At 41.8% G+C, this 26,157-nt stretch overlaps 2 protein-coding genes across 4 annotated transcripts; one reads left to right on the plus strand and one right to left on the minus strand.

Annotated features, from left to right (window-relative positions):
• Positions 1-484: 484 nt before the first annotated feature.
• On the minus strand, positions 485-11,852 carry gpr139 (G protein-coupled receptor 139). Of its 3 annotated transcripts, none has more exons than XM_053338036.1 (3): positions 11,696-11,852; positions 2,226-2,228; positions 485-1,464 (listed from the first exon to the last, which is right to left on the minus strand). In XM_053338036.1, the coding sequence occupies exons 1-3, from the start codon at positions 11,841-11,843 to the stop codon at positions 485-487; spliced, it is 1,131 nt and encodes a 376-aa protein (XP_053194011.1). In that variant the 5' UTR covers positions 11,844-11,852. The 3 variants fall into 3 exon arrangements, with proteins under 3 accessions (XP_053194011.1, XP_053194012.1, XP_053194010.1); XM_053338037.1 differs by lacking the exon at positions 2,226-2,228 and adding an exon at positions 11,610-11,612 and having other exon boundaries at positions 11,696-11,849; XM_053338035.1 differs by lacking the exon at positions 2,226-2,228 and having other exon boundaries at positions 11,696-11,843.
• A 4,322-nt stretch (positions 11,853-16,174) lies between these two features.
• On the plus strand, positions 16,175-23,041 carry proza (protein Z, vitamin K-dependent plasma glycoprotein a). Its single transcript, XM_053338031.1, has 9 exons — positions 16,175-16,319; positions 18,998-19,138; positions 19,987-20,141; positions 20,262-20,286; positions 20,373-20,486; positions 20,589-20,723; positions 20,830-20,945; positions 21,058-21,181; positions 22,087-23,041. Exons 2-9 carry the CDS (start codon positions 19,060-19,062, stop codon positions 22,620-22,622), a joined length of 1,284 nt encoding a protein of 427 aa, XP_053194006.1. The 5' UTR covers positions 16,175-16,319; positions 18,998-19,059; the 3' UTR covers positions 22,623-23,041.
• The last annotated feature ends 3,116 nt before the right edge of the window (positions 23,042-26,157 follow it).

A 26,157-nucleotide genomic window follows, 5' to 3' on the forward strand; every position in this document is an offset into this window, starting at 1 on the left:
AATTGAGGATACATCTAGTTGTCACTTCAGACAGTGGTGTTACAAATGGTGGCTCATGAACATCAGTGATAGATGGTGGTGATATGCCTTTATCAGTCTGTGATTTCAGGCAATGAAACAGTCTGGAGTCGCTCAGTCAATCAGCAGTCATTCACTTATAGTACCGTTTTTTTTTTTTTGCATGGTGGAAACAATCAACATCTGTTTGATGCTGGTCACTGCTTTGTAATTACTTTATTGAACATGAGCAGCTTTGCCACTTTCTTCCAAGCACGTATCTGCTGTTTGCTTTTCCACCTTGCTAGCCCTACCACTGTTTTTATCGCTCAAAGCTAACTAAACTGTCACCTCTTTTCCCACCGGGCGTGTTGACATTTTCAAGCCTCAGAGAGTCCCATGCAGGCAAAGCTGGTTGCCAAGGAGACAAAACCCCAACATGTTCCCCAATGTTTGAGGGTGGGGGCAGCTGCTGGTGCCTGAGGACTCAAGAGGAAATACAGATGGGCTTTCCGTTTTTGTCATACTGGTACACCAACATTTTGATGCAGTGGGAGTTGGCTGGTGAGATCCAGGGACTGCTTGTGATAGAGAAATTGTGGCTGGCATAGAACGGCGGTGGCTGCTTCCGGCAATGGACCAGTGCTCGCAGCACGTTAGCCGCCATGCCCCTGAAGCGCTTGCTGATGAAACAGTAGAGAAAGAAGTTGACACCGGTGTTGAGTAATGCCAGCATGTTCGCCAGATCAGTGAGCATGTGGAGCAGCCGACCGGCACCTTGTGAGGCTGGAGGAGGGGAGTAGAAGTGGTAGAGGATCATGAGGGTGCGTGGGGCCCACAACACAGCGAAAATGGAGGTGATAGCGAGGAGAATGGCGGTGGTCTTGCCGGTAGAGTAGCCACGCAGACGGAAACAGCTGCGGCGTCTGCGTAGCTTGCGCACGATAACAGCATTGAGGGAGAAGAAGACACTGCAGGGGAGGAGGTAGACAGTGGCACAATGGGCCCACACCAGGACATGTTGAGCCACAGTTCTTCTGTTGCCCTCCCCTCCACCACCACTGCCCAGACCAGGCAGGCTGTGCCACAGCTCAGGCCACCAGTAATACGGGGCTGCAGAGAGCAGACACCCAATGTAGACGGCGAATATCACCCTTCGTGTACGGGCTGGATAGGAGACCGTGTGGTAGCGCAGCGGGTGGCAAACAGCAATGTAACGGTCGATGGTGAGCGGCACAGTGATCCAGATGGAGGTGTGGATGGAGGAGAACTCCAGAACCTGCACTGCATTGTTTATTGATGGTGGCAGCGGTGTAGCCAAAATAAAATCCTCCAGTATGAAGTCGACAAAAACAATGAGGAGCAGGACGAGGATGTCGGCAGCCGCCAGTGCCAGGAGATAGTTGTAGGACGACTTCTGACGACGCAGCACCAGCTGGGACAGGATGACCACTGTCAGGATGTTGGCTAGGGGGAAGAAGGATGTGTGAAGATGATTGAAAGTAGATGGGTCAGGGAAATAGGGAAATGATGGGAAAGGAGGAAGTATGATGAGATTGGAAAAGGAATGGGTGCAGGATAGGGCAAGGAAGGAAACAGAGAGATTGCGTGTTAGTGGGCAGGTAATTGAAAAGGGGCAACACTCATCCTGCCAACAACAAACTAGAAAAATAAAATAAATAGAGATGCAGTCGATAGCAGCCAGAGGTGTAACCAACATGTACACACAACACCATGAACAAACAAATTGAGTGGAAATTGTTCAGTACCATCGACAGCATATCTATACCAAACAGATGTAAGAGCAGCTCAGGTGCCACTTTTTTCCTTCACAACATTTCCTTTCACTTCAATATTAACCATATTCAGCTATACCAGCTCTCCTTCTCTGTAATCCTTCTTTTTATTTCTCCCTTCTCATTTCCCCCTCATCTACACCTGCTGTGTAATTTCTGTACCACCTGCCTCTGCCTTTGGCCAAATTATTATCTCTAATAAAATGTAAAGCCACAACAAAAACAGAGGGGCAACTTGCAGCATCACAGCCTTGGTAAATCTGCTGAGTTCACTGCTGCCCTCCCCAAAATAAGCTCCTAAAACAAAGCACAAGTACACCCCATCTCTCCATGTCTGTCTCTCATTTTCAATCTTTACTCCACGCCTCCATCATATAATGTTACATCTTCTTTTCCATGTTGCAAAATAAAATGTCTCATCTGTCTCACCACCCTCTGTCTTTTGTATGACAGGTAACTAACCCAGGTGGAGGACATAAGGGAGACCATGCTATGTTCTTATTGTTTGCTGAAAAGAAAGTGGACACAAAGGCCGGGATGTGATCTATCCTACTGCTGCGTTTACCAAAGCATGACCTCTGTGCGCCTCCATCAGACAGGAGGAGCACAGAGTTTGCCTCTCACGTGGAACTGCAGTTGGCAATTGAATTGAACAGCTTTATTAAATTTTTTTTTTATTGACCTATTCTGTTTCCTATAGTCCCTCTTTATTCCCAGGTTGTTCCGTTAAACGTGAACATTTGAGTTTACAGCTTTCTGAGCATGCTCAAACCTTTCCCAAACCAGTGAACAAGATACAGGCACTGTATGTAACTAACTAGTCTGTGTCAGTGAAATTCCTGAGGGTTAAAATATTTACAGGAATACTTTTCTGTTACATGTTTGTAACTCCTAAAAAATGATTTTTCATTGAGTTTGAAACAAAATTTTGTTTTCAAACTCATCTTAAATTCACAAGCCACAAGCCATAACAAGACCATAACATGTAGGTGAAAGCTAGGAAAACATTAACAATGTAGGCAATGTAGGCATTTGACAAATTGTATGTCAAATGGGTTTTTTCAGCTTGAAACTTTACTTGTGTTGTTTCAATCTCCCACTCTTATGACCACTGTCTTTTTTGCAGCAGGCACAGAAAGGGAGTCTTGGATATGCATCTGTCAGGTTGACACAAACTCCAAAAAAAGATGCCAATGTCACTCTGTGTCTGTTGGATGTGAAAGTAGGCAGTTGTTTGCTATTACATTTACCATAACAACTTTAATGTTGGTAATATGCTGTTTTTACAGATTGTTTCTTCTTCGTCACCAAGCATAGTAATTTGTGAAAAGTTGATGTTGACATCAACATATTTTTTTAGGGATTGTATAATGTTACATAAGTAATCTTGAAAATATTTGCAAATGTCCTATTCTTGTAGAAAGTATGTGTGACATGAAGTGTAAAAGGCATTATATGAGAAAATCAATATTTTCCCAATGTGTCCAAAGATCCCCATTTCATGCTGTACTGGTGTAATTACCCAAAATAACAATCAGATAAACACAGCCTTGTATCTACCCTTTACTGCTTTCAAGCTGTCGCTTCTAGGGAAACTGTCTAGTGCAGCATGAAGCCATCTCCAGTCTGTTTCCTCAGACGAAGATGCGTCTGACATTGATCTGCATCACAGTATTACCGAGACATCAATGCACTTAGCAGCCGTCATTGTCCATATATACAATATGTGTGTGTGTGTAGGGGGATGACTGCTGCTCTGTGGTCCTGTCCCCGTCTTCTGTAATAGATCTGGGATTGGATTAAATATGGCAGCTTGGAGTCTGGTACATCACACTTCACAGCCTCAGCCACTATCAGCTGATTACAAATTACAAAGCCGGCTCCAGATAATGACTAAAGATGTCCTTGCCAGACTGGAAGATGTGCAGCAGAAGACACACACACATTAACACGTCTGTGCACGCACACCCGAGCACACACACAGATCATTAGTGATGCGCCAATTCATTAACATAGAAACTATCAATAACCATAAATGAGATGTCAAAGCAGCTTACAAGACTCAACAAGCCAATATGTGAACATGTAGGGCCGCTGGATTGCGTTACACCCCCATCAACTCCCACCCCGGCCGCTTGTACGCCACACTAGCCTCTGCACAGACAAGTTAAATTGCTTTCAGGTTGAATCCTCGTTGAGTGTGATATTGATTCTTTGTTTTCATCAGCAGGTCATCCACTTTCTGACTGTGTCTTCCTCTTCTAGTTGTCTATCTCTAGAGATATCAATCAATCCAGACTGCAATTTCAATAAAATTAGAGGGTTAACCTTAGACTCAAGGATATGGCGCGTCAGGATTGGCATGATGAAGTCTGAAATAACACTCACTGCAATAACTACAGGTTGTTGGAGATTGCTTTTGTTCTTGAAAAATATATAGATTTTTTTCTCTTAGCCCTGTGTACAGAGTAAATGACAGGAGATCAATGACAAGTATCATTATTTATCAGTTGGTCCTAGCTTTTATATAACAATACAATTAGTGTAAACACGGAACATGTGAGAAATTATTAATACTTAAAAAAAAAAACAACAACAAATTAACCAATAAAATAATAATGACTACATTTAAGTGACTAACTTCTTACCAGAGTGTTGGCTCAGTTTTATATTGGTCCAACTGGTCACAACCTGTTTACATCCGCAACCTGTGACAAAGGGTCTCATGGTTCTTGTTTTGGCTTTTTCTTCTCATTTCATTTCAACAATCTCTTTTTTTTGTCCTTGTCAAGCTCATACTGACTCTTGTTTCCCATTCAACTGCCCCTCACAGTTGTCAGTGTGCATTGTATGTACACCTGCAGCCTAGCACCTGGTTTATCCAAAAGGGATGTTATCAGTGTTTGTATGAGGCAAAGTTTGCTGTTAATCCTTGAGCTGATCAAAAAATTGCCAGATCCAACTCAACAGACCCCACCTTTAATCCATCACCTTTCTTTCTCTATTGTACCTCTACCCATTAGTTTCCTTGCTTTGTCCACATACTGCTAAACAGAGAGGAGTGACATGAAATGGAAACAGTGAGGTGTTGACTGTTGCTCGCTCGGTATTATTCTGTTTTGGCTCCCCAGTGAGATGCGGCCTTCTACAGTCAAACAAAAGGGATCTACGGAGAGCTTGACATTTCCATTTAGCCCTAGCCAGCTTGCACTGGGTTGCCCATTCATTTCAATTGACTCCTGCTCTTTATGTTGTCTCTGGAGCCGGGGGGAGCTTGGAGCTGGATGGATCTGCTCGGCATTCTGTGGGTATGAGGCGGCACATGCAGGGCTCATCTCAGCAGGGTTGGGGACAGACGACGAGCTGGAGAGATGCACGCTCATGCACACACACACAACAGGAGAGACATGAGGAACACAAACACACACACGCATTCACAGATCTGTCCATGTATGTATACAAAGACATCTGGATCTCACGCCTGGAATCACAGACATTCAAGCGGACACACACGAAGACACACGTACACATGCAAAAATTTCCCCTTCTTTTCCTTTTTTTCTTTGCAAGGAATAATAAGTTAGCAGAGGGCTCGTCTCCAGCTGAGAGGGGATTAGAATGACCTGTAGAATGGATAATGGGATGCTGTGTGTGTTTGTCTGTCTGTCTGTTTCCATTTGCTTGTCTTTGTGTGTGTGTGTAAATGTTTGCATGGGTGACCCCTTCTGTCTATTTGTGTGGGAGTGCTTTTGTGTCTCTGCTCCCCCCGCTGCTCCTCCAATATAACGAGAGACAGGACCATTGACGTTGTTTAGCGGGAAAGTAGAAGGCACAACGTGCTCCCTGAGGTGTGTAACGAGGCTGACTCATCCCACCACTAAAGGGACGTGTTCAGGCGGGCTGTCGACAAACGACACTGCACAGTTTAACCCCTTGAAACCGGTGGCAAAACGTGCTGCCACTCCCCCCTCATCATGGTTCCTCATGGGCCTCATATACCATAGCCACAACATTGAAAATTATATCCTCTCTTCCAAAAGAAGAATGAAAACAAGCATTGCAATTACTGTAAGGATCTTTTTTTTTTTCTTCTTTTTTTTTTTGTGTGCCATTTGGAGGAAATTGAGGTTGAGCTTTGACGGCTTATCTGGAAGCTAATAAGACCAGAGAAGGAAACTAGACGGGAAGAGAGGAATGAGGAAATACACAGAGGGCGAAGGAAAGTGTGGTCTGAGGAAGGTCACAGAGAGTTAAAAAGAGAGCAGGTGATTGAGAGGGAAGGGAATGGAGGAGAGGATTAGACAGCAAGACTGAATGAGATGGAGAGAGAGGTATAGAGGAGAGCAGCATGGCAGTGGGAGGAAAGGAAGAGACAGGGAGGGGGTGAATATCAAAGCTTGCTTCAAAGGTCACGGGCACTTTGTTCCTGATGACATCCATTTCCCTTTTGTCTTCTGTAAGTGTCAGACCGGACATAAAGCAGGGCAATTCCTTAATTCCCCCTGAACAAAAACCAGGAGCACATTCCAGCTACAAAGCCACATAGAGTGTATGTATTTAAAAAAAGAAGAAGCATACGTTAAAGATGAAACTGTGATTTTACTGACATGTTTTCAATTTGTTTAAAGAAGAGAAACCCTGATATCATTTTTATCACAATTCATTTAGACTGAGACTCAGGCTTGTAATGTGATGCAAATTTGACAATATCACACATTACATTGTGAGGATAGGTTGATCTGGGATCTGAGAGTTAATGGGGGATGGAAGAACACAAAGCGAGAGAGAGAGAGAGAGAGAAAGAGAGTGAAGAAAAAGGAAGATCCAAGACAGAAAAAAGAGCAAGCATGAGGAAAGAGAAAATGAAACAGGATATTTAAGTTTAATGGGGATATTAAGAGAAAGCACTGCTTGCTGCTGGTGATATTGATGCTACTGCAGTGCTCTGTTGCCTGCTCACTACACTGCCTCTGCTCACCTCCACAGCCATTTATTGTTCACACAGACCACAGTGAGTCAAAGTTTGGTGGAGATGACTGTCCTTACAACAAGGCTAACCCAGTTGATGTGGCATTGTCAGCTGACAAACCCTGCTTATCATGTTTAATGGGTGCATAAACAACGCTAACAAGTATAATGTGCCCTTGGATCTCCTCCAAATGGTTTTTATGAGGTTCCAGGAAAAGATAGAAAATGAGGGGAGAGAAATTAAATACAGAGAGAAGAAAATAAAGAAGGTTAAGATGAAAAAAAGATGAAACATTAAAATCGGATCACAGCGATGTATTTGTCATCAGATCGATGCATTGCTGTTGTTCAAAGAATGCCAAGCAACATACAGGGTTGTGCTGCATTGAGCCGATTGAGTCTGCAATGTTTTTAGCAGCATTGACAGCTTTTTGTTGTCAGCTGGTAAAACAAAGTCAGCTCTGTCACTGCATCAACAACATCTCTGATTTATTGCCTTGAACAAACCCCCCCCTTCCATCTTGCCCCCCTCTGTCCTCCAACGCCCTCCCTGGCTCATCTCCCCCATGACAAGCTGACATGCTCACCAGTTCTCCCCCTGCCTCCCTCCTTCACATTTCCCCAAAGGCAGACTGGAGACAAACCAGAGCCAAAAATCTCCACGTCTCTCTGTTTGATTTCATTGAATATTCACTATCCTTTCTGCACTCTGTCCCTGCTTCCATCAGAGCGGCAACACAAGCCTTCACATCCTCTCCTTTTCAGTTAGTTTACACCCCTTAATTTGACACTCCAGTTTCAGTGTGATAGCATCTAATAACAGGCTCCCATCCCACCATAGATGCCCCTCTCTCTGGTGCAGATTGACAGATGAAAAGTGCAAACTGAAAATCGATAGGGCCCATCTCTTTATTAAGTAGGGGTTGACACCTGGCCTACACTGCGGTGCTGAACAGTGGGTTGTTAGCTCCGAACATCTCCAACCTTTTCCCCCTTGGGTGTGTGGATAAGTGGGGAGTGTGAGATGTTTTCCAACTCAGTCACACAGCTGTCTGTTGAGCAGCCACACAAATTGCTTCAAGGAGGTGGGATGGAAAACACCAACATACTGCGCACTTATGTGGTGTGCACACGTGAACATGTGCACATACATGAACATGTGCACATTTATGCACACATGCCTCTGACTCTTATTCGACCACTTGTTCCACACCCAAGTCATCTAATGACACCTGATGATGACATTTACTGATGCGGACCATGACATTTGTGTGACTGTCATTTTGTTGCACATAATATTTGCACTGATACTTAAAGGGGACAGGCACATTTCCAGGCCTTCTGGAGCTCTACTGGTATATTTTGCATACTTTACAGTAAAAAAAAAATCTTCTTAAATACATCCATATATGTTCAATAAGAAATGTGCATATGAGGCAATATGGGAATGGAAAACATGAACAACTGATGGAACAACATTAGCAACAAAGGCTGCATAATGGATGGCTAATAGTGGGCATGTGTGACTGATGTCAGTTTGATGGAGACTTTGCAGATGAAACATTCACAGCAGGTTGAAGCCCTGGCTTTTTACTTTCAGAAACCATTTTCACATACATTCACCTCAAGTTTCAGAATTTTGACCATGTTTTACACTAACATCTGACATCATAAAAATATAAAAATAACAGAAAATAAGAAAATGATTATATTGCCCCTTTAAATGTTGCAATAACTGAAAGTAACTTAGTACATTTACTTATCAAGTGTTCATACTGAAAGTACAATTTTAAATGTGTTGTACTTTATTTGAGCACACAGCTACATTTCAGAGGCAGTAATTCCATGTATCTATATTTAGTAAGTGGAGACCTTGCTTTATATACAAAACATATAATCAGCTTAGAAAATATTTAATTTAAAATATCAAAGTTAATAATTTCAGTTATTCTTCTACTCTTGTTGAACAGTGATATTGAACTGATCATCTTAAAACTCCATTAATGTGTAAACAGGGGTGTCTAATAATTTAACGTAACACTTAGCAGATCACGAAACAGCAATACAAAACACATGCATGCATACATAAAATCAGGCTTTGGAGGAAACTGTGAAGACAGTGTGTGTTTCACAGAAATATTAATTTAGTAATATAACTAAATTGATGAAGTTTTGATGAAACTGGCTTTTCTGGCACCCAGCTAATGAATTCATAATTACATGTGAATAATTATCACATAGAAAACAGAATTTAATTTAATTCTTCAAATGGCCCTGTGCTCTGCTGCTCTATCTCAGAGTGCACACATTTTCTGTTAACAGATGTTTGCATTCATTCAAATAAGCGATATGGAAGCATCAACAGCAAACAGTTTTCTGTTTGAAGACTGAACAGAAATCACACCAGGGGACTTAGAATTTAAGTATTCAGGTAAAAAGCACTTTCATAAAGAAATTATTGTGTAGAGAAGGGTTAAACTCAAGCCATATATTCAGAGCATCTTCACTTCCACTTAAATCAGTTGAAGGAAGATTTCTCAGCACACTATACAGTTTGTGTCTTAGCAGTGAGCGCCTTGAGACATACTGTACTAAACAAAGAGCTCTGTAATCCCAGTATGTCAAAGACTGTTTCAAAGCCCGACTGCTTCATTGTGCTATTTGCTATGCTAGCACACATCTGTTCTGTCTCAAGCACCGTGGTGTAGTGAGCAGAGAGGGAGTAAAAGAGAGAGAGAGCGCAAGTTAGCGATTAATTAAAAAGGTGGCAATTCGTCTCAGCTCTGTCGTCTGTAGCTCCCCCACTCAGGGCTCAGAGGTGCTACTTCACTGGCTCTGCCGTTATTAATCTCTCTCTCCCTATTACTGCTCTGATCTCTCTCTTAACTCCACTGTTCTTCTTCTTCTTCTTCTTCTTCTGGGTGTCCTTGTCTGCCCTAAACTTCAATCTCTGTTAATGCCCTTTTTTTGTGCGGAGCTATCTGTTCATCATTTCCCTAGGTCAAACAGCAATAATTTCCCGCCACTTGACTTGCGTAATCCCTTTTCTCATCACCTCGCTTAATCTCGCCGCTCACCTTTAAACCTTTGCTCTTGACGTGACCCCTCTCTGTCTGCAGCATAAAGGTCAAGTCTGCAAGAAATGCGCACAGACACGACGACGTCTTTGTGGAAACCCTGTTGCTGTTATTCTGATGGAACAAATGTTGGTAATCAAAGTAACAGCCTTTCAAACCATTGGGAGTGTTAAATACGTGCAGGTCTGTATAGGTCACACAGCCACTACTCACACATGCCGAGCTCATGAAACATTCATGATTCAGCTTGAGTGGAACGAGCTGTGTCATAATGATTAAATAAGTTGAACTCGCTGCTGCAAAGTATCAGCCCACTGCACTCAACTCTGCCATTAATTCAGACAACTATTGTAGGATTGCATTACACACTCAGGTTATTGTTACCCAGTGATTAAACAAACTGCCTCAATCACATTTGCAGAGACGACTCAGCAGTAGAATCAAATAAAACTGCGGCCGCGCAGAAGGGACTATAAATGACAGCAGGGAGAATTGCTTGCGCGAGACTTGATTTGCCATCCGGGAGAAATAATTACGCAAAATGTGATCAGAAAGAAAGGCTTTACTTTTACAAGACAGCAAATCTGTGGAGCAACTGCAGTGTTGGCATACAAAATGGCATTTTTACTTTGCATTGCAGATTTGTTTTGAACCAGAACAGCTTACGTTAGTGATAACATCTCACTCCCAATCTTTATCAAAGAAAAGGGGTGCAGAGTTTAAGATTTGTTAATCTGAAGTATTTAGGATTAAGACAATAAGCGTCACAGATATGTAGTCATACAGGCAATATATTGTGGGCCTTTTCACGTCATTTCAAGCTGGAAATATTTAAATTAAATCACGGTTAAATGATAAAATGGGGTGTTGAACCAAAGAATAGGGTCAACATTGTGTTGGTGGGCTAAAGCAGAGAGGATCTGAATGTCCACAGGGCTTTTAACATCTGAACCCCCAATCTCTGATTAGGCATCAGCACTTTCCTCTTCATCTGACCTCCACAGTTTCTGTCTGTGTCTCCCCCTGTCTGTGTCTACCCCCCTCCCCCACTCTCTCTCTCTCTCTCTCTCTCTCTCTCTCTCTCTCTCTCTCTCTCTCTCTCTCTCTCTCTCTCTCTCTCTCTCTCTCTCTCTCTCTCTCTCTCTCTCTCACACACTCACACACACACACACACACACACACACACACACAAACACACAGAAACACACATCACTTTCCCTCCCTGTGTGAGACTAGGTCAGCTCTCATAGATCACGCAGTGGGACGGAGGCAGTAAATGGGTCTGACAATGACTGTGAACGGACTAATCAGTCAATGGTAAAGATACAACAAGAAAGTGTCATTAATTCGGGTCATCAAGCAGCACCACGTAACGCACACTTGTCCTCGAGGTCAAGCCTGAGTCATTACTCACATAATCTGTCATACACACCTGCTGCTATACCAACTCCAGATTAACAAAAAAGGTGCAGTTGGGACAAAAGAAAGCTGTACACATCTCAGCATTTCAGGGGAGATGATGCTCTGCACGCACAATTGCTTTTATTGATATGGTGCTTGAATACTTCCAAGTAAAGAGACAAAAAAACTCCACACATAGGCACAGACGAATACATATCAATATGCATGCACATGTGATTACCACAAGGTCAGAATGACAAATCAACAGTATCGGTGCAAAAGAGTGACACTATGCATGACACACACACACTCACTCAAACCTGCAGACAAGTGCACAACAAATCAAGATGCAAAGCACAAGTTCTGCAACCCACTGAAGCAGGGTCAATCAAAGCAATGAGTATGACATGCACATGATTGGACACAAACACACACTCTCATGTGCATATCTCTTACCTGGCAGGCCAAGGCAGAGCAGGATGCTGTAGTAGATGACAGGCAGTGGTCCGAGGGGGCACCCCTGGGAAACCTCAGAGGGATGCTGCCCTGGACTCCAGGTGCTCTCATTTGGGGAGAAAACAGGGAAGATGTGGCTGTGCTCCATGGCCTCTTCTTCGTCCTCTTCCTCAGCTGTGCTCAGTGTTAAGAAGCCTGACAACGGGAGCAAACTGCCGGTTCGGGAGAGAGGGTGCTCTGTCCTTGGGTGCCAATCAGCATGAGTGTGTGTACGCGTGCGTTTGCGTGAGACAGCAAGGTTGAGTGTGTGAGAAGCAGGGAGGAATGGAAAGAGATGGAGGAGAGGGTGAGAGGGAGACAACAGACGAGGAGATGCGAGAGATGATGTGTGTTAGTAGGTGATGGAGAACAAGGAGGCGAGAGGAGCGGAGAGGGAGGCGCGAAGAGGTGAGTGTGAAGGTAGAAGTGGAGAGGGGAGGATGCTGCCTGAGTGTGTGAGGAAGGGGAATGAGAGCGAGTTGAGAGCACAGCGGGAGGAGGCGGAGGAGGAGAAAAGAGGAGGAGAAAGGAAGGTAGATGGAAAGCAAGGGCAAGTAAGGGAGAGAGGAGGCGGGAGGTAGGAGAATGAGGGAAGGTAGAAGGATGCTCAGAGAGAGAAAGAGGTGAAGTGAGCAGAGCGTCTGTGTAATACGCTCTCTTTTGGGGCAGATCAGACACAAATACTGATAGAGGGACAGATGTAACAGATGAGAAATGGTAAATGGAGGGTTAAATTATCTCTTTAAAATCCAGTGTCTTCTGCAAAAGCTTGAGAGCATCAATCAGCAACTTGACATTTGCTACTGAGTGCTGGTTCCTCAGTGTTTCAAAATGCTCAAGCATGTGTGTCTAAACATGCAGCCACAAGCTCATTTGCATACTGTGAACCTTACACATAAATGCATGTGATTGGACACGTGTGCGTGTGTGTGTGTGTGTGTGTGTGTGTGCGTGTGTGTGTGTGCGTGTAGATGTCTGTGGGAGTGGGGGTTGGGGACTGGGGACTGGCTGTTCAATCTAATTTGCCATGCATTGTGAACTGTCTGCATCTCCAGCTAAAATGTGTTAATGAGCACAAAGCACACTATGAAGTAGTAGATTATTCCTTTTGAAGAAGCACAGCAGCCTCTGGTTTTGATTTGACTGGGTTTGATTTCATTATAGATCAATCAGTCAATTTATTTTCACATTTCATCTTTTAGTTTAATAAAAAAATACATTTTGTGATTCAAAGAAAGCATATAAAGCATGACTATAAAATTCCAATTTCATAAAGACTGATTAATGAACATGTCCCACAACCCATTTCCAATATGTTTATTCTCTAAAATGTATTCAGCGTCATTACACCCAGCATACTGATGAAGGTAATATCACCCAAAATGTAATTGGATTTGCTCTTGAAAATAATTCCCATTGCAACTTACAGTACCACACCTCAACGTAATGTCTTAAAATTCATTGTTTAACGTGGCTGACAGTAAAAAAAATAATCTATTTCTAGTGATATGAAAAGGAGGGAAAAAATCAGATATTTTGCTTGAAAAATTATTTTATATCCCATCAGAGATTTAAATCTCATTTAAGGATTACATTTCTTTCTATCATGACAATTATTGATAGTAATTATAAATTATTATAATTTCCAGTCCCCTATTGAGGTGTTTTTCTTCTGAGGTCTTCACACTCCTCCTCTCAAACCCTTTTTCCAGAGAGAAAGTGAAGCCATTAGATGCTCCATCAACTAAACATTTCCTCCAACCTTAGTGTCAACTCCTATAATCCTTCAGCATGTCCTTCATATGCAACTTCTTTCCAGTCAATACTCAGACTTTCCCCACAATTTATCCCTTTGTCCAGGAACCACAATAACACCCCTCTACCTCTACCCACTGCAGGTAAAACATCAATATTTTGTATACATACTGTAGTAGTCTTTATTCTTGCCATCAATGATTTAGAGAACCCTCTGGGCTTTTAGGTGTTGCTACATGTGCAGAGAGCAGGCATCAGAGCAGCTTTGGCATGAGTACAGTCCATTTGGAGAGCTTTCAGTCTTGTCTCTGCTCTCTTGGTGCCTTTTCAGCACAATCAGGACCTCTGCCACCTCCCCACTGAGCTGAGAAAACAGAACCATGCTCTGCTCGTCTGTCTGGGTCAGATACTGCATATCATTTTGAAAGGTAGTGCATGTGGCAGCGGCAGGGACATGGGGGCAGGTGAGATAAAAGAGTTCCACACACACACACACAAAAAGAGAACGAAAGACATTTTGTGGAAGAAAAGAACTCATGAGTCACTGAGCTTGTTGAAAGTAGGGTGAAAGAGGATCACAAAAGAGGATTTCAACCATCTTAAAACCTGCTTCAAGCTTGCAATCATGTCGTTTTGATCCTCTCCCACCCATCAGATGGAGGGCACTGTATGAAAAGAAGAATTAATTAGAGAAAAGGTCGAATAATGGCTCACCCATTTCTGCTGAACGGTACTTGAATCAGACACAGGAAAGTGCAGAAAACTGGGAAGGAGTGTGGAAAGGAGCTTTCACGTGCTCTTAATTATTTTTCTCCTACTTGTGAACAAATGAACTGCAGGGGATGTAGGGAGGGGGAGCCCCACGATTAAGTGTTAAATAAAATATGGCCAGCTGACATGAATTGATCACAGAGAAATGTGGGACAGAGAAAGGTGATTCTTCAAGAGTAGCAAGCGTAGCTGTGAAAGACCCCTACAGGGGCAGTGCTTGCCTGCTCTCCAGTACTTAATACAAAATCATCATTGGTCCTTGTCACACAAACTCAATTACACACAATCTTCTGGCGCTTTGATATAGGCGTGATTGTGTTGTGTGTGGGTTGTTGTTTGCAGTTGGATTCAATATGGAATCACAGAAAATGTTTGTCAATTTGTATGTGTACCATGCAGACATTTCTGTGTAGTTACTGAACAGAAATAATCTCATGGTTTATGCTGACAAAATGACAATATATGGGGGAACAAGTAAATAAAGGAGTAATGACAAGCATAGGATAAAAAAGATGTAGGGAGAGAATTATTTACAGCATACATGTGTAAGGAGTCCCAGGGATTTCATCTCCAGCCTGTAAAATCCATCAGAAACTTGTCACATATCAGGTGGCATTAATTATGGATGCCTTCTGTAATGGCTGAGATGTTTGTTTGGTGTGCCAGTAAAATTGGACCATGGATTTGAAGAGGAATGGGTCAGCAAGGTCACACGTGAGCGCTGCGCCTCTCTTTCTTGCCTCCCCCCTCCCAATTTAGAGAAAGCACTCAAAGAATAATGAGAAGAGTGGAAAGAAATGGGAGAGAGGGAGAGAGAGAGAGAGAGAGAGAGAGAGAGAGACAATATGAGAGGGGCATGTTGAATAAAACATAACTGAGAGAAAGAGATGGATGGATGATTGGGAAAGATATGCAGAGCTTTCCACTACAGCTACTGTATTCAAGCCAGCATTTACAGTAATATACACACCTGCATGCTCACACACACATGTACATACTCACCCTGCACAACTTTGGATTTCACCAAAGCCACTAGGGAAATTACCACAATCCCAATCATTTACACATCTAGCTGCAGCTCTGGCAGACTTTGCATGCCAGAGCAGGCTCTCCCTCCAGTCTCCCGACTCCTAGGTGAGTCTCCCCGGACTGGGCAGTCCAGCTCCTGCCCCTGTCCAGCACTGGGGATCAGCTGGTCTGAGAAGGCTTTATAATGCTTCCGTTATTAGACTTGGGAAATGGAGACATTTAACATGGCTGCAGCTGACACTAAAGCCCCACGGCCCTGTCTGCAAATTACATTGTTCTCACAAACAATCCCATTGAAAGAAGGCCACTTGAGGAGGGAGTTTGGTTTTCGAAAGTGTAGAGCCCAATCTAGTCACTGTCTGTTTGTTATTGTCTAGACTGACGCATGTTTGTTTGCAGTTAGGCTTCTCCTATTGATCACAGCCAGTAGCATCTTATTTTGTTTGATCAAGTGTGCACATCACATGGATATACCTGCATGTGTCTTTTAGATGGATCCCTGAAAAGGTGAAAATATCCACATATTAAAGGCAGGAACTTGGGAAAAGCCTGAAAAATTAAACAAAGTCTTTCTTTCCTCATTAATCTGTTCTCAACCAAAGCTCTGGGTAGACTCCATAATATGTCAATAATATGTTTATCCTGATGGTAAAACTGAAATGCGGTCATTGAACACGAGTAAATGTGAAAATACAGACAATTTCAGGATAACCTTTATGTTTCATTCTTATTTCTACTTTACAGGTTTCCTTATTTCATTTGTTTTATCTTAACCTTCATCCTCTTGCAAGTCAGACAGTACATGAGCTGTAACCACCATCTTTGTCTTATAGTGCCCTCTAACGGCTGGTCATTGTCATTACACCTACCACACGCAGTAAACAGTGAGAGGGCACTTCAGTCTTGGATGTGTCCATTCCTCTGTTATTTCAGATTAACAGGCCGGAGCCATCCAAGACGCCTCGCCGTGTTTTACGACCAGCGGGAAGAGGAAGCAGCCCGGGCCGGTACCTAGGTTTCGTCCGGAGCAGTAAGTATTGCTGATCATTGTTATTGTTATTGTTTTCACTCATCTGAATCCATGAGACCCACGTTGATCTGCTGAGTTTAGGATTAGGTGACCCACCCTGTGTCAGAAACCATGCAGCGACGGATGTGTGCACATTTTGTTCTTGTTACATTGTAGTAGTTTAAAGACGCGCAGCATCCTGTTTTATTACTGCTGCACAGATGATGCGTTAGTTGTTCTGGCTCCATCTTTGTCCTGTGTCACCCAGTGAGCTAATGCTATCTTCCTGGGAAAAGCTACATAAATAGGAAGCAAAAAGCTAGCCTCTCTTCCTATTAAAATGAAACACGCTGTACTCTGCTGTGCCGACCTTCAGTGCTTCACACATAAAGACATATCATCGACTATTGATGACACACGAGAAAGTGTTTGTGTTTTTAATGTGTAAACAAACAGGCCCACCAACATGATAGCAGCAACAATTAATGACCTCTTGCTGTAAAACTGCGCTGTCATGATCATAAAATAATATGAGCTCATTTACTGGATCGTTTCTCAGAACTGATTAAAAAACAAACAGTATAATAATAAGGATTTAGTCACTTTTACAACATGCTCTGACATTAATTAATTATGAATGAATGGTTTATTGTTTATTTAGGCTATTTGTAAGGGGTTATGTACAATATTAAAGATAAATGTTGCCATTTGATGTCTTAATTGAAGCTAATTTTTTTTACGTGCAGCCTCTAGGCAGATGATGTTTTATTTGACATAAAAGAGAAGCAGAAGAAGAAGATGAGAGTTTTATTTTTATTTAAGGTGCAATGTGTAGGATTTAGTGACATCCCACAGAACAGACTTGGCAGAAATGGAATATAATATTCATAAGTATCTTTTAATTCTAATATAAATCTTGTGAAAATAAAGATCATTGTGTTTTTATTACATTAGAATGAGCGGGTTCTCTGTTGCCATGTTGCTCCACCTTGTTTCTACAGTAGCTCAGAACAGAAAAACCAAACACTGGCTCTAGAGAAGGCCTCTGGCATTTTTTGCATGTTTCATGGCCACTGTAAGTTGGAAGGAGAGGATGAGGGTAGGGGTGTTCAGTTAGTTGCAATTTACAAAAATGACTATATTATTAAAAATATTTACTAGAACGTGTAAAATCACAGACCAAATGATCAAACTGATATATCATTGAATTGGGTGGTTGTGTTACATACTGCATATCAAAATATTAAATATACAGTTAAAATGAATGTTGAGAAAAGATAACAAATTAAAGCTACAAGCAGAAATGAACAGGCCCTCGCGGCTTGTGTGTGTTCGAGGGTTGGTTGACACAGCTATGAATTTTCAGGATTATCGCACACTGTATGAAGGGGTAAACTATTATTTCCTTTGTGCAGCACGTGCCACTGGAGGTGACCTTTTGGAAAAGTGTATACATTTGATGAACTATGTGACATTTAGGCTTCCTGTCCAGCTGCCTGTAGGCAATACTACATAAGTGAAATATTAATGAGTAATACATTTACCAGAGGGCTCTTATCAACCATGAGAAACTTGGGACAAGAGTAATTGCAAAAATGCTGTTGAGGGGTGCTAACATCACAGTCTCTGCCATTGCTACTGTTGTATGATGCATGTGCAAAGTTTTATGAGTTTTCAAGCACCCCTAGCATCTCTAAATGCTAAAAGTCCAACTGTGATATCAAATTAAAATACTTTCTAGTTCGAATATGGGTGCAAGGTTTTGTGAGTTTTTACAAACCCACCCGAAAGGCCTCAAACATGTTAATAAAATTAAAATCGATGCATGTAATGCTAAATGGATGACTTCCTGTCTGGAGATCCCATCAAATTTCATAAACATCCATAAAACCTTATCCCAGCATGACCCTGCTATGGAGCCTGCTGGCCACATCCAAGCCCACTATGTTGCAATTTAATTTTTGTGTGCCAATTATACCAATTTTTGTGTACCAATCATCCAACACCTTTCAAAAATAAAAAGGCATCCTAGAATAGTAATCTCTACAAAAACAGTAAATTCTTTGCAATCTCTGTGCCAGGGACCTTTGGGCACTTGGCACTTTCATGCCCTAATTAATCCTGAAATTGGCCAAGATATCATCTAAAATAACACATAGTAGTGCTATTCTCAAATGAAGACATTTTAAGTTAACTATTGCTTATAAGATTTATTCCCCTAATTCATTATTTGATTTGACTGAAAAGTCTATGAAATGGTTTCTTCAGTATTTGTATCTTTCTGACGATGAACGCTGTAATGAGGAAGGAAATCCTTAAACTTTAATGAACCTAAAACGGTCGTGAAACCACAATGCATATGGACAAACATTTAACTTAGAGTACACATTAACATTACAAAACTATTTCAAGTGGCTAATTTGGTTCCTCTTCTATCGTCTTATGCAATTTAATAGTAGGATTATTAAGTAATGCATCCTGACCGCAGTGAGTTCCCCAAATAATTAGATAAACTTCATAATCAACCCGTGGGCCACCTGCTGCAAACAGAGACAACAGTGTAGTGCCAAAATAAGCACACTAACAGACACACTGCTGCATGACAGCAAGCAGATACTTTGTATTTTTATTTCCTTCCACAGTTCACTGTCTTTTTCCAGTCATTCTGTGAATCATGTTTGTAATCTGTACTTTTTTAGGAGTACTCATTGATCCCGATCCCGACAACTTGACTCAGAATCGGGTCATACCTCGTGTCACCATGCGCTCCTCAACAACATCTGCCGCTCTCCTATATCTGCTGGCGGGGGCTGTGTCAGCCATTCACACCCCCCAAACAGGTGAGCAGACCAGCATGGAGACTGTAGATTTCAACGACAGTGTAGTCTGATCTTTAATGAGAGGAGAGGGAGGTGAGGAATTAAAATAGGTCAAGATAGCAGCATGCTGTGTATGTCATGTCAGTGTCGCTCGTCTGCTTAAGAAGAGTCTTTATGAACCACAAGACCGAAGTATGAAAGCACTGAATAGATGCTGTGTTTTTAAGGGGCCCGGGAGCTTTAGGTGCTGCATATTTGGGTTAGTTTACTTCTGTTTATTGCTTATAGTTTTGATAATGTCTAACCTTTTACAAGCTTTCCTATGTTAGTAGATAGGAAAGTTTGAGATTTTAAAATTTTAACATCTTCACGATGATTGTCTTCTTTATTTGTCCATTAACCAGACTATTTTTATTAAAAATTGTTCTACCGACTATTTTCTTGATTAATCAGTTAATCATATGGTTTATAAAATGCCAGAAAATATTGAAAAATGCCAATCACAGAGAGAAAAACAGCCTGTACTCACATTTTTGAACCTAGCTGGTTTGTGTTATTTAAAAAAAAAAAATTCATTATGATCCTCAAAATAGTTGCTTGTTATTTTCTCTCTTTTCTCTTTTGATCAACTAATCAATTAATTGACTAATCATTTCTTCTGTAAACCAATGAATCTGACTATTGAGTCTCTGAAAATCACAAATTCATGACAAATTCCAGAGACCCAAGAAAAACCAAAAATCATTTTAGTCTAAATGCTAAGATAGCCTTATCAGTTTTTTTCTCAAAAACTGTAATTTCCTCTCAACTACAGTGTGTAGTTCAGTTTGTTGTGCATGAACTTGATGAGTCATTAACTGTTTCTCCAGTGTTTTTGGACAAGCATCAGGCGAGCTCTGTAATCTCCCGTTCAAAGAGGAACGTCGGTAACCCGGCTGCGACTTCCACCCTGGAGCAGGTTTGCATGGAGAAAGTGTGCACTTATGAGCAGGCCAGAGAGTACTTCCAGGACTCATACCGCACGGTGAGCTCTAGGATTTCACTGTGAAGTTCTTCCTTGTCCTCTTTGCTTTTTCTGTATCCTTCCTGAGGAAGCCATTGTGCATCTTCTCCTGCACTTATCACACTTCATTTTCTCTTCCAGGATATCTTCTGGTCTGTCTACATCGGTAAGTGCTGTGTTGAAATGACTCCCCATCACTGCACACTCATTAGTAGCATTACGTCGTCTTACAGACTTGCTGTCTGTGTTTAGATGGAGACCAGTGTGTAGGCAACCCCTGCAAGAATGGAGCCATGTGTTCGGACAGTGTGGGAGGCTATGACTGCGTCTGTAAGGCGGGCTTTACAGGAGTCCACTGTGAAAATGGTGAGGAGATGTTGTCCAGTTTTGTGTGATCGTCATTGTTAGATTGCTTTTCATCTGGTCTGTGAGTGCTGATAGCTTCCCCCTACTGTTTCGGCGGTGCAGACCAGACTTTGTGCATCGTGGAAAAGAACAAGGGATGCTCCCAGTTCTGCAAACCAGGCTTCACATCCTACGAGTGCTCTTGCGCCCGTGGATGGAGACTCAGCCGAACGGACAGAAATCTATGTGAATCTGCGGGTATGTAATCAGTTTCACTTTGAGGTCTGTTTCCTTTGTGAAAATAGAAAAAGAAATTATTCTAATATAAGATAGTAAACATAAGCATCACGCATTCCTCTTTCAGAGAGCTACGCCTGTGGTAAGGTGAACAGTCTGAGACAGTGGAATGACAGACAGTCCCTCATCATCGACAACAACTTTGAGGGTATTTCCTGTACTTCAACAGAGTGTCCCTGGCAGGTAGGAATGCACACACACACACACACACACACACACACACACACACACACAAATTGTGACACATTTCAGGCATAAGATGGGCCTTATTGTTGCATGTTGGTGTTGTTTGCAGGCTCTCTTGAAGAGTCCAGAGTCACAAGGTTTCTGTAGTGGAGTCATTCTAAAGGATAACTTGGTCTTGACCTCGGCTCAGTGTGCCAACAAATACAAAAACAGCTCCCTCCGAGTAGCAGTTGGTGAGTAGACAAAATACATAATCACATCTTTACCATTATTATTGCTACTGCTAATAAAAAAGATAATATCATAATTTCTACTACAGGTGCAGGGCAAAACAGCACACAAAGGAGAAGGAGAATTTACAAGCTCCCAAAAAGTTAATAATGCAACATTTAGACTTATAAAGTGTCTAAAACATCCATGTGACCAAAAAGCAGATAATAACAGCTCTACCTACAATTAGGAGATCTCATGATACAAACTAACGTTCGTCATCCCCGAACTAGTTCCTGTGCATATTAAACACAAACAGGACTTATATAATACACATTTGTACATTTCTGTAATACACATGTTTAAATTGGAAAAAAGTTGAGATAATTCATCCAGGATGGATCAAATCTTTAAGTAGTAAGTTAGTTAGTCACCAGGGGGAGACATATCATCAAAGAAGGGAAAAGGAACATTTAGGATCTGTACTTTATTTATAAAAAATTGGATGTCAATTCCTCATTTAAAACACAGTATTCAGTGTACATTATGTTGTTGACATCAGTTTCACATGTGAGGCAGATGCCATCATACTGTGTAACGGTAGGTGAAAACCTGAAAACATGCTTATGTTGAAATAAAACCTATCACCTATGAAAACTGAAAACTTTAACATCTTAACATTTTGAAAAGATATCCAATATATTTTTATGATTTACTGCCTTATTTCCACTGAGATTATGAGCAAAGTTGTGTTTTTACAGTATACAAATAATGAGGATTTTGGGACTATATTGTTTCAAAAGTTATGCATGTGCACATCAAATGTATCTGTTAAAAAATTATCACAAGACCTACATGTCAGTGTGTGTACCTGAACTATAGAAGCACCATCACTGTAAAGACTGTCTCTTAACTGTCTTCTTCTCAGGCAAGCGCAGGACAACTGATGAAGTAGGTGAAAGTACATTGGCTGTAAAAGTAGTTCACGTTCATCCACGCTATGTGGAAGATCGCCCTGAAAATGACCTGGCTGTGATTGAGCTTAGTGACCGCATCACCTTTAAGAAAGAAGTGATTCCTGCCTGTCTGCCAGAAAGAGACTTTGCCGAGAACATTCTGATGTCAGGAGAGTTACCTGCCATGGTCACTGGTTGGAAAGAATCCAAGGAGGAATCTGCTTTTCAAGGTCCACTCACCCTCAACCAGCTGGTGTACAAGCCCCTGACTGAGTGTCTGGAGGCTCACCCCAACCTGATTACCAATAAAATGGGCTGCACCACTAACCGGACCAACGCTGACTGCACCATGAGCTCTGGCAGCCCCCTGCTCACATTGTACAGGGGTGTGTTCTTCCTCACAGGGGTTATTAGCCAGCCACCAGGGGCTGACTGTGAGAAAGGCTACATCTTCCATAAAGTGTCACGTCACCTTGGATGGCTTCTGCCGCTCATGGGCTCCCGTTAGGTGGGGTAGTCAGGGAGGTGAGGGAAGGAGGACATGAATGTTATGGAAAATATAGTGTAATGCAGGTGACTAAATACTAAAAACAGATAATCAGGTTAACATTTTCATGTGTGTTCTTATGTGGCTGCCTTTAAACATTATCCACCTCCTGTTAGAAAATACATTTTAACAACCATATAATCTAAAGGTACTTCATTTATCCACAAGGTGGCTCTCTGTCAACATCCAGAGACCCACTTAGTGTATGTGTCCATCAGCCATGAGTCCAAAAGCAGCAAGAGATGCATTGAATTATTCAGCATGTATAATATATAACTGTAAGTGATGTTATTTTTATTTACCACTGTCCTTGTTGACATGCACCTTGTAACATTTCAAGTAATCACTGTTTAACAGATGTAATAAAACCTAACACCACATCTGGTGTCAGTTCTTTTTTTTCCTATTCTTTAGTTTAGCGTGTTTGCAGTACTGATGTAAAATTTGCAGGTATTTGGTCATAAATCAAAGTTTTGGACAAATCTAAATTTTGACCAGATGACGATTCTATATGCCAAGTTACATGATTGTTAATCCTAAAAGGGACATTAATATCAGTACAAAATGTTTTGATAACCCATCCAATAGTTTTCAAGACCTTTAAGTTAAAACCACAAATATGAGCTGCTAGAGGGAAAGTCATTACATTTGCAAAACTCTCAGGATACACTGTCAGGTAATCATGTGTTCAAAATCTTGAACCAATACATCCTCTAGATGTGGAGATATTTTACAGGATAAGAGGAAACTTTGACCTTCTAGTGGCGCCAGAGGAAAATTCAGGAGATCACCAAAGTCAGACAGATTGATCCTCAGGGGACCATGAATATCTGTATGGAATTTCATGGTAATACATTTTATAGTTCCTGAGATACTTCATTTTGGATCAAAATTGAGGTTTGATCAACCAACAGACTGACATCCATAGAGCTATCACTATCATAGCTAAAAATACAGACGATAAAAAAATAGTATTGAAACATAAAGGTTAATACAGTCAAGCACTAGAGGATTTGAAGATGAACAGGCCATGACATGTTAAAGTCATGTGAAAAGGTAATTGATCTGAGTGAGTTGGTCAATTCCAGTCTGATCCAGCTCATCTGCTCATGTTTAGACCTATCATGAGTAAAAACATTCAAACTTTCAAGCATCAAATGTGCAGTTCTTCTCATTTTGATGTGACAACTCTCAGTTCGTCCTCTGTAGTCCCAGGCAGACGATAGTAGCATGCCCTCATTTTCACATACTCCTGTGTTGTCTGGCAACATTTTCCCACGGACTCTCACCCTATGCAGACTTCTCACAGCCTCCTTGGTGAAACAGGCCAGGGCCATGTCATGCACAGAGAGAAAAGAAGAGGCAGAAGAATGGGTAAGAAAGAAAGTAAGAGACGCCAAACAACAAAAACCTGGCCTGCCACATTTGATCGGACGCTTGAAAAGGACAGCTCTGAAAGCTGGGGCCCACGTTGCCTGTTGCCATGGTACTCACCTAGGAGATGGCTCCTTGCTCCCAAAAATGGCTCTGCTCCTTTACTGGGCCGTCCAGTGGAGATTAATTTGAGTGGAGCTCCTTCCTTCCTGAATCTGGTCCCACTTTTTGGTCCTGCCAGGTCCATTTATATGCTCAAGCATACATATACACAACGACATGCAAAAACATACACTGAGCAAGATAGCAACTAAACATAAAGCTTCATCTGCTCTAAGGCTACTGAATTCAGGCTGTTTTGAAGTCAATGTTTCATTCACATATCAAACAGCTGCTGCATTTTATTCCCTGAATCAAGTCTAAAATCTGAGCAATTGTCAAAGAAAGGACGTGACATGAATACAGAGAGGGGAAAAAGAGGGCTGAGTGAGAGATGTTTCACAGAGCTGAGAAAGCAAAGAGCTGAGATGAAAAAATGGAAAAGAGCTTATAGATGAAGAGCAGGGACAGACCACGGGACCTGGGATTTGTGACGTTGACACAGAAGGGAAGTCAGTCATTGTGTGTAGATTGATGGAACGACCATTAGACATGAATGAAAAGCCCGCGGAGAGAAACATTAGGGAGGCCATTACTGATGGCGGGTGGAAGAGAAAAAGCACTTAATGTCAAAGCTTTCACTACACACAAATCAAATGTTGCTATTGCTGGAGAAGTTGGCGGTAAAACGGAAATCTGAGAAAGAGTTGATACGGTTGAATTGTACTACAATATTTTCATGTGGGTACATCTAGCCGCTGACCTACTAAATCAATAATCCTTTACTCTCCCTGAACCCAAAAAATAGCTTCATGCTGTGACCTCAAATCCTCCCCACAGTGTGTGAGTGTGTGCGCATGCTTGAATGTATGCATAACACACTTATTTGTGTCTTGTGAGTCTGGGGTGGGGGGACATCAACAGACAGACTTTGGAAAGGATTATCTGTCTGTGTGGTGTCTGATTCCACGTGGGGGTTAACAGTATGTCTAAGCATTGCAGACAGATTGACTGAGTTAAAGTCTGTGTGCTGTGACTGGCTATGTGTGTAATAAGCGCTCTGCTATCTATGAAGGCATGCCTATGATCTTGTCCAATAATCCCCCCTTCCTAAAATCCATGTCCCCAATCTTTTCTCCCTTCAGGACTCCACAGGCGTGGGGCTCTTGCAGTCAGATTGGGTGGCAAAGCTTCTCGCCTTCACGCCACCCCGACTCAAAATATGCCCCATGCCAGACAGAGCAGCTTCCACTTGGTTGGGTAATTGTGCATGAGGGTAGAGGTAACACAGGTTAAGGCCTGGAATGGGTTGAAGTGGCTGAAAGAGGAAGAGACAGGCTAAGTCTACAGCCATGTTTGCGGCTCTGTGAGGCTAAATAGCCACAGCAGTGCTTTAAGCTAAATGTTAACACTGGCATACTGAAAACAATGTTAAAGGATAAGGCTGGTGATTTCCTGTATTTTTCTTATTGTCAACAAATTTCATGTGCAGTCAAACCAACAATGAATTTATCTACGTATTGTAAAGGTAATTTGTGTACATTCAAAGCCTGGTGTATCCTATTTCTCGGTATACTGTAGACCCACTAATGTCCAAAAACTATTAAAAATACATATGTGAGCCACACTGTTGCACTGGGAGACATTCCTTTGCCAAGAAAATGTATGGTCATGGTTTGTTTAGAAAGAGCTCCAGAGACTAATAATAGCGATAATGTTTTCAGAGATCTACAGCAAGGAAGAATAAGATATATCAGGCTTTGGATACACATACAATACTTGTAAGTAGGAGCAATTCATCATTGGTTGGCACATGAGATTTGTTGAAAAATATAGAAAATTGCCGGCCTAGTTAAAGTGATAGTAGTAGGTAATATCTACCATGTTCATCATTTTAGTGTAGCATGTTATCATGCTGACATTTTGCTGATTAGCATTTTGCTGATTAGCAATTTACATTAGCTGAAGCTGATGGAAATGTATTTCAGGTATTGGTCAAAAACTAAAGTATTGGACAAACCAA

This window comes from Scomber japonicus, chromosome 18 (genome assembly GCF_027409825.1).
Source record: "Scomber japonicus isolate fScoJap1 chromosome 18, fScoJap1.pri, whole genome shotgun sequence".
In the NCBI taxonomy this organism is placed as follows: Eukaryota; Metazoa; Chordata; class Actinopteri; order Scombriformes; family Scombridae; genus Scomber; species Scomber japonicus.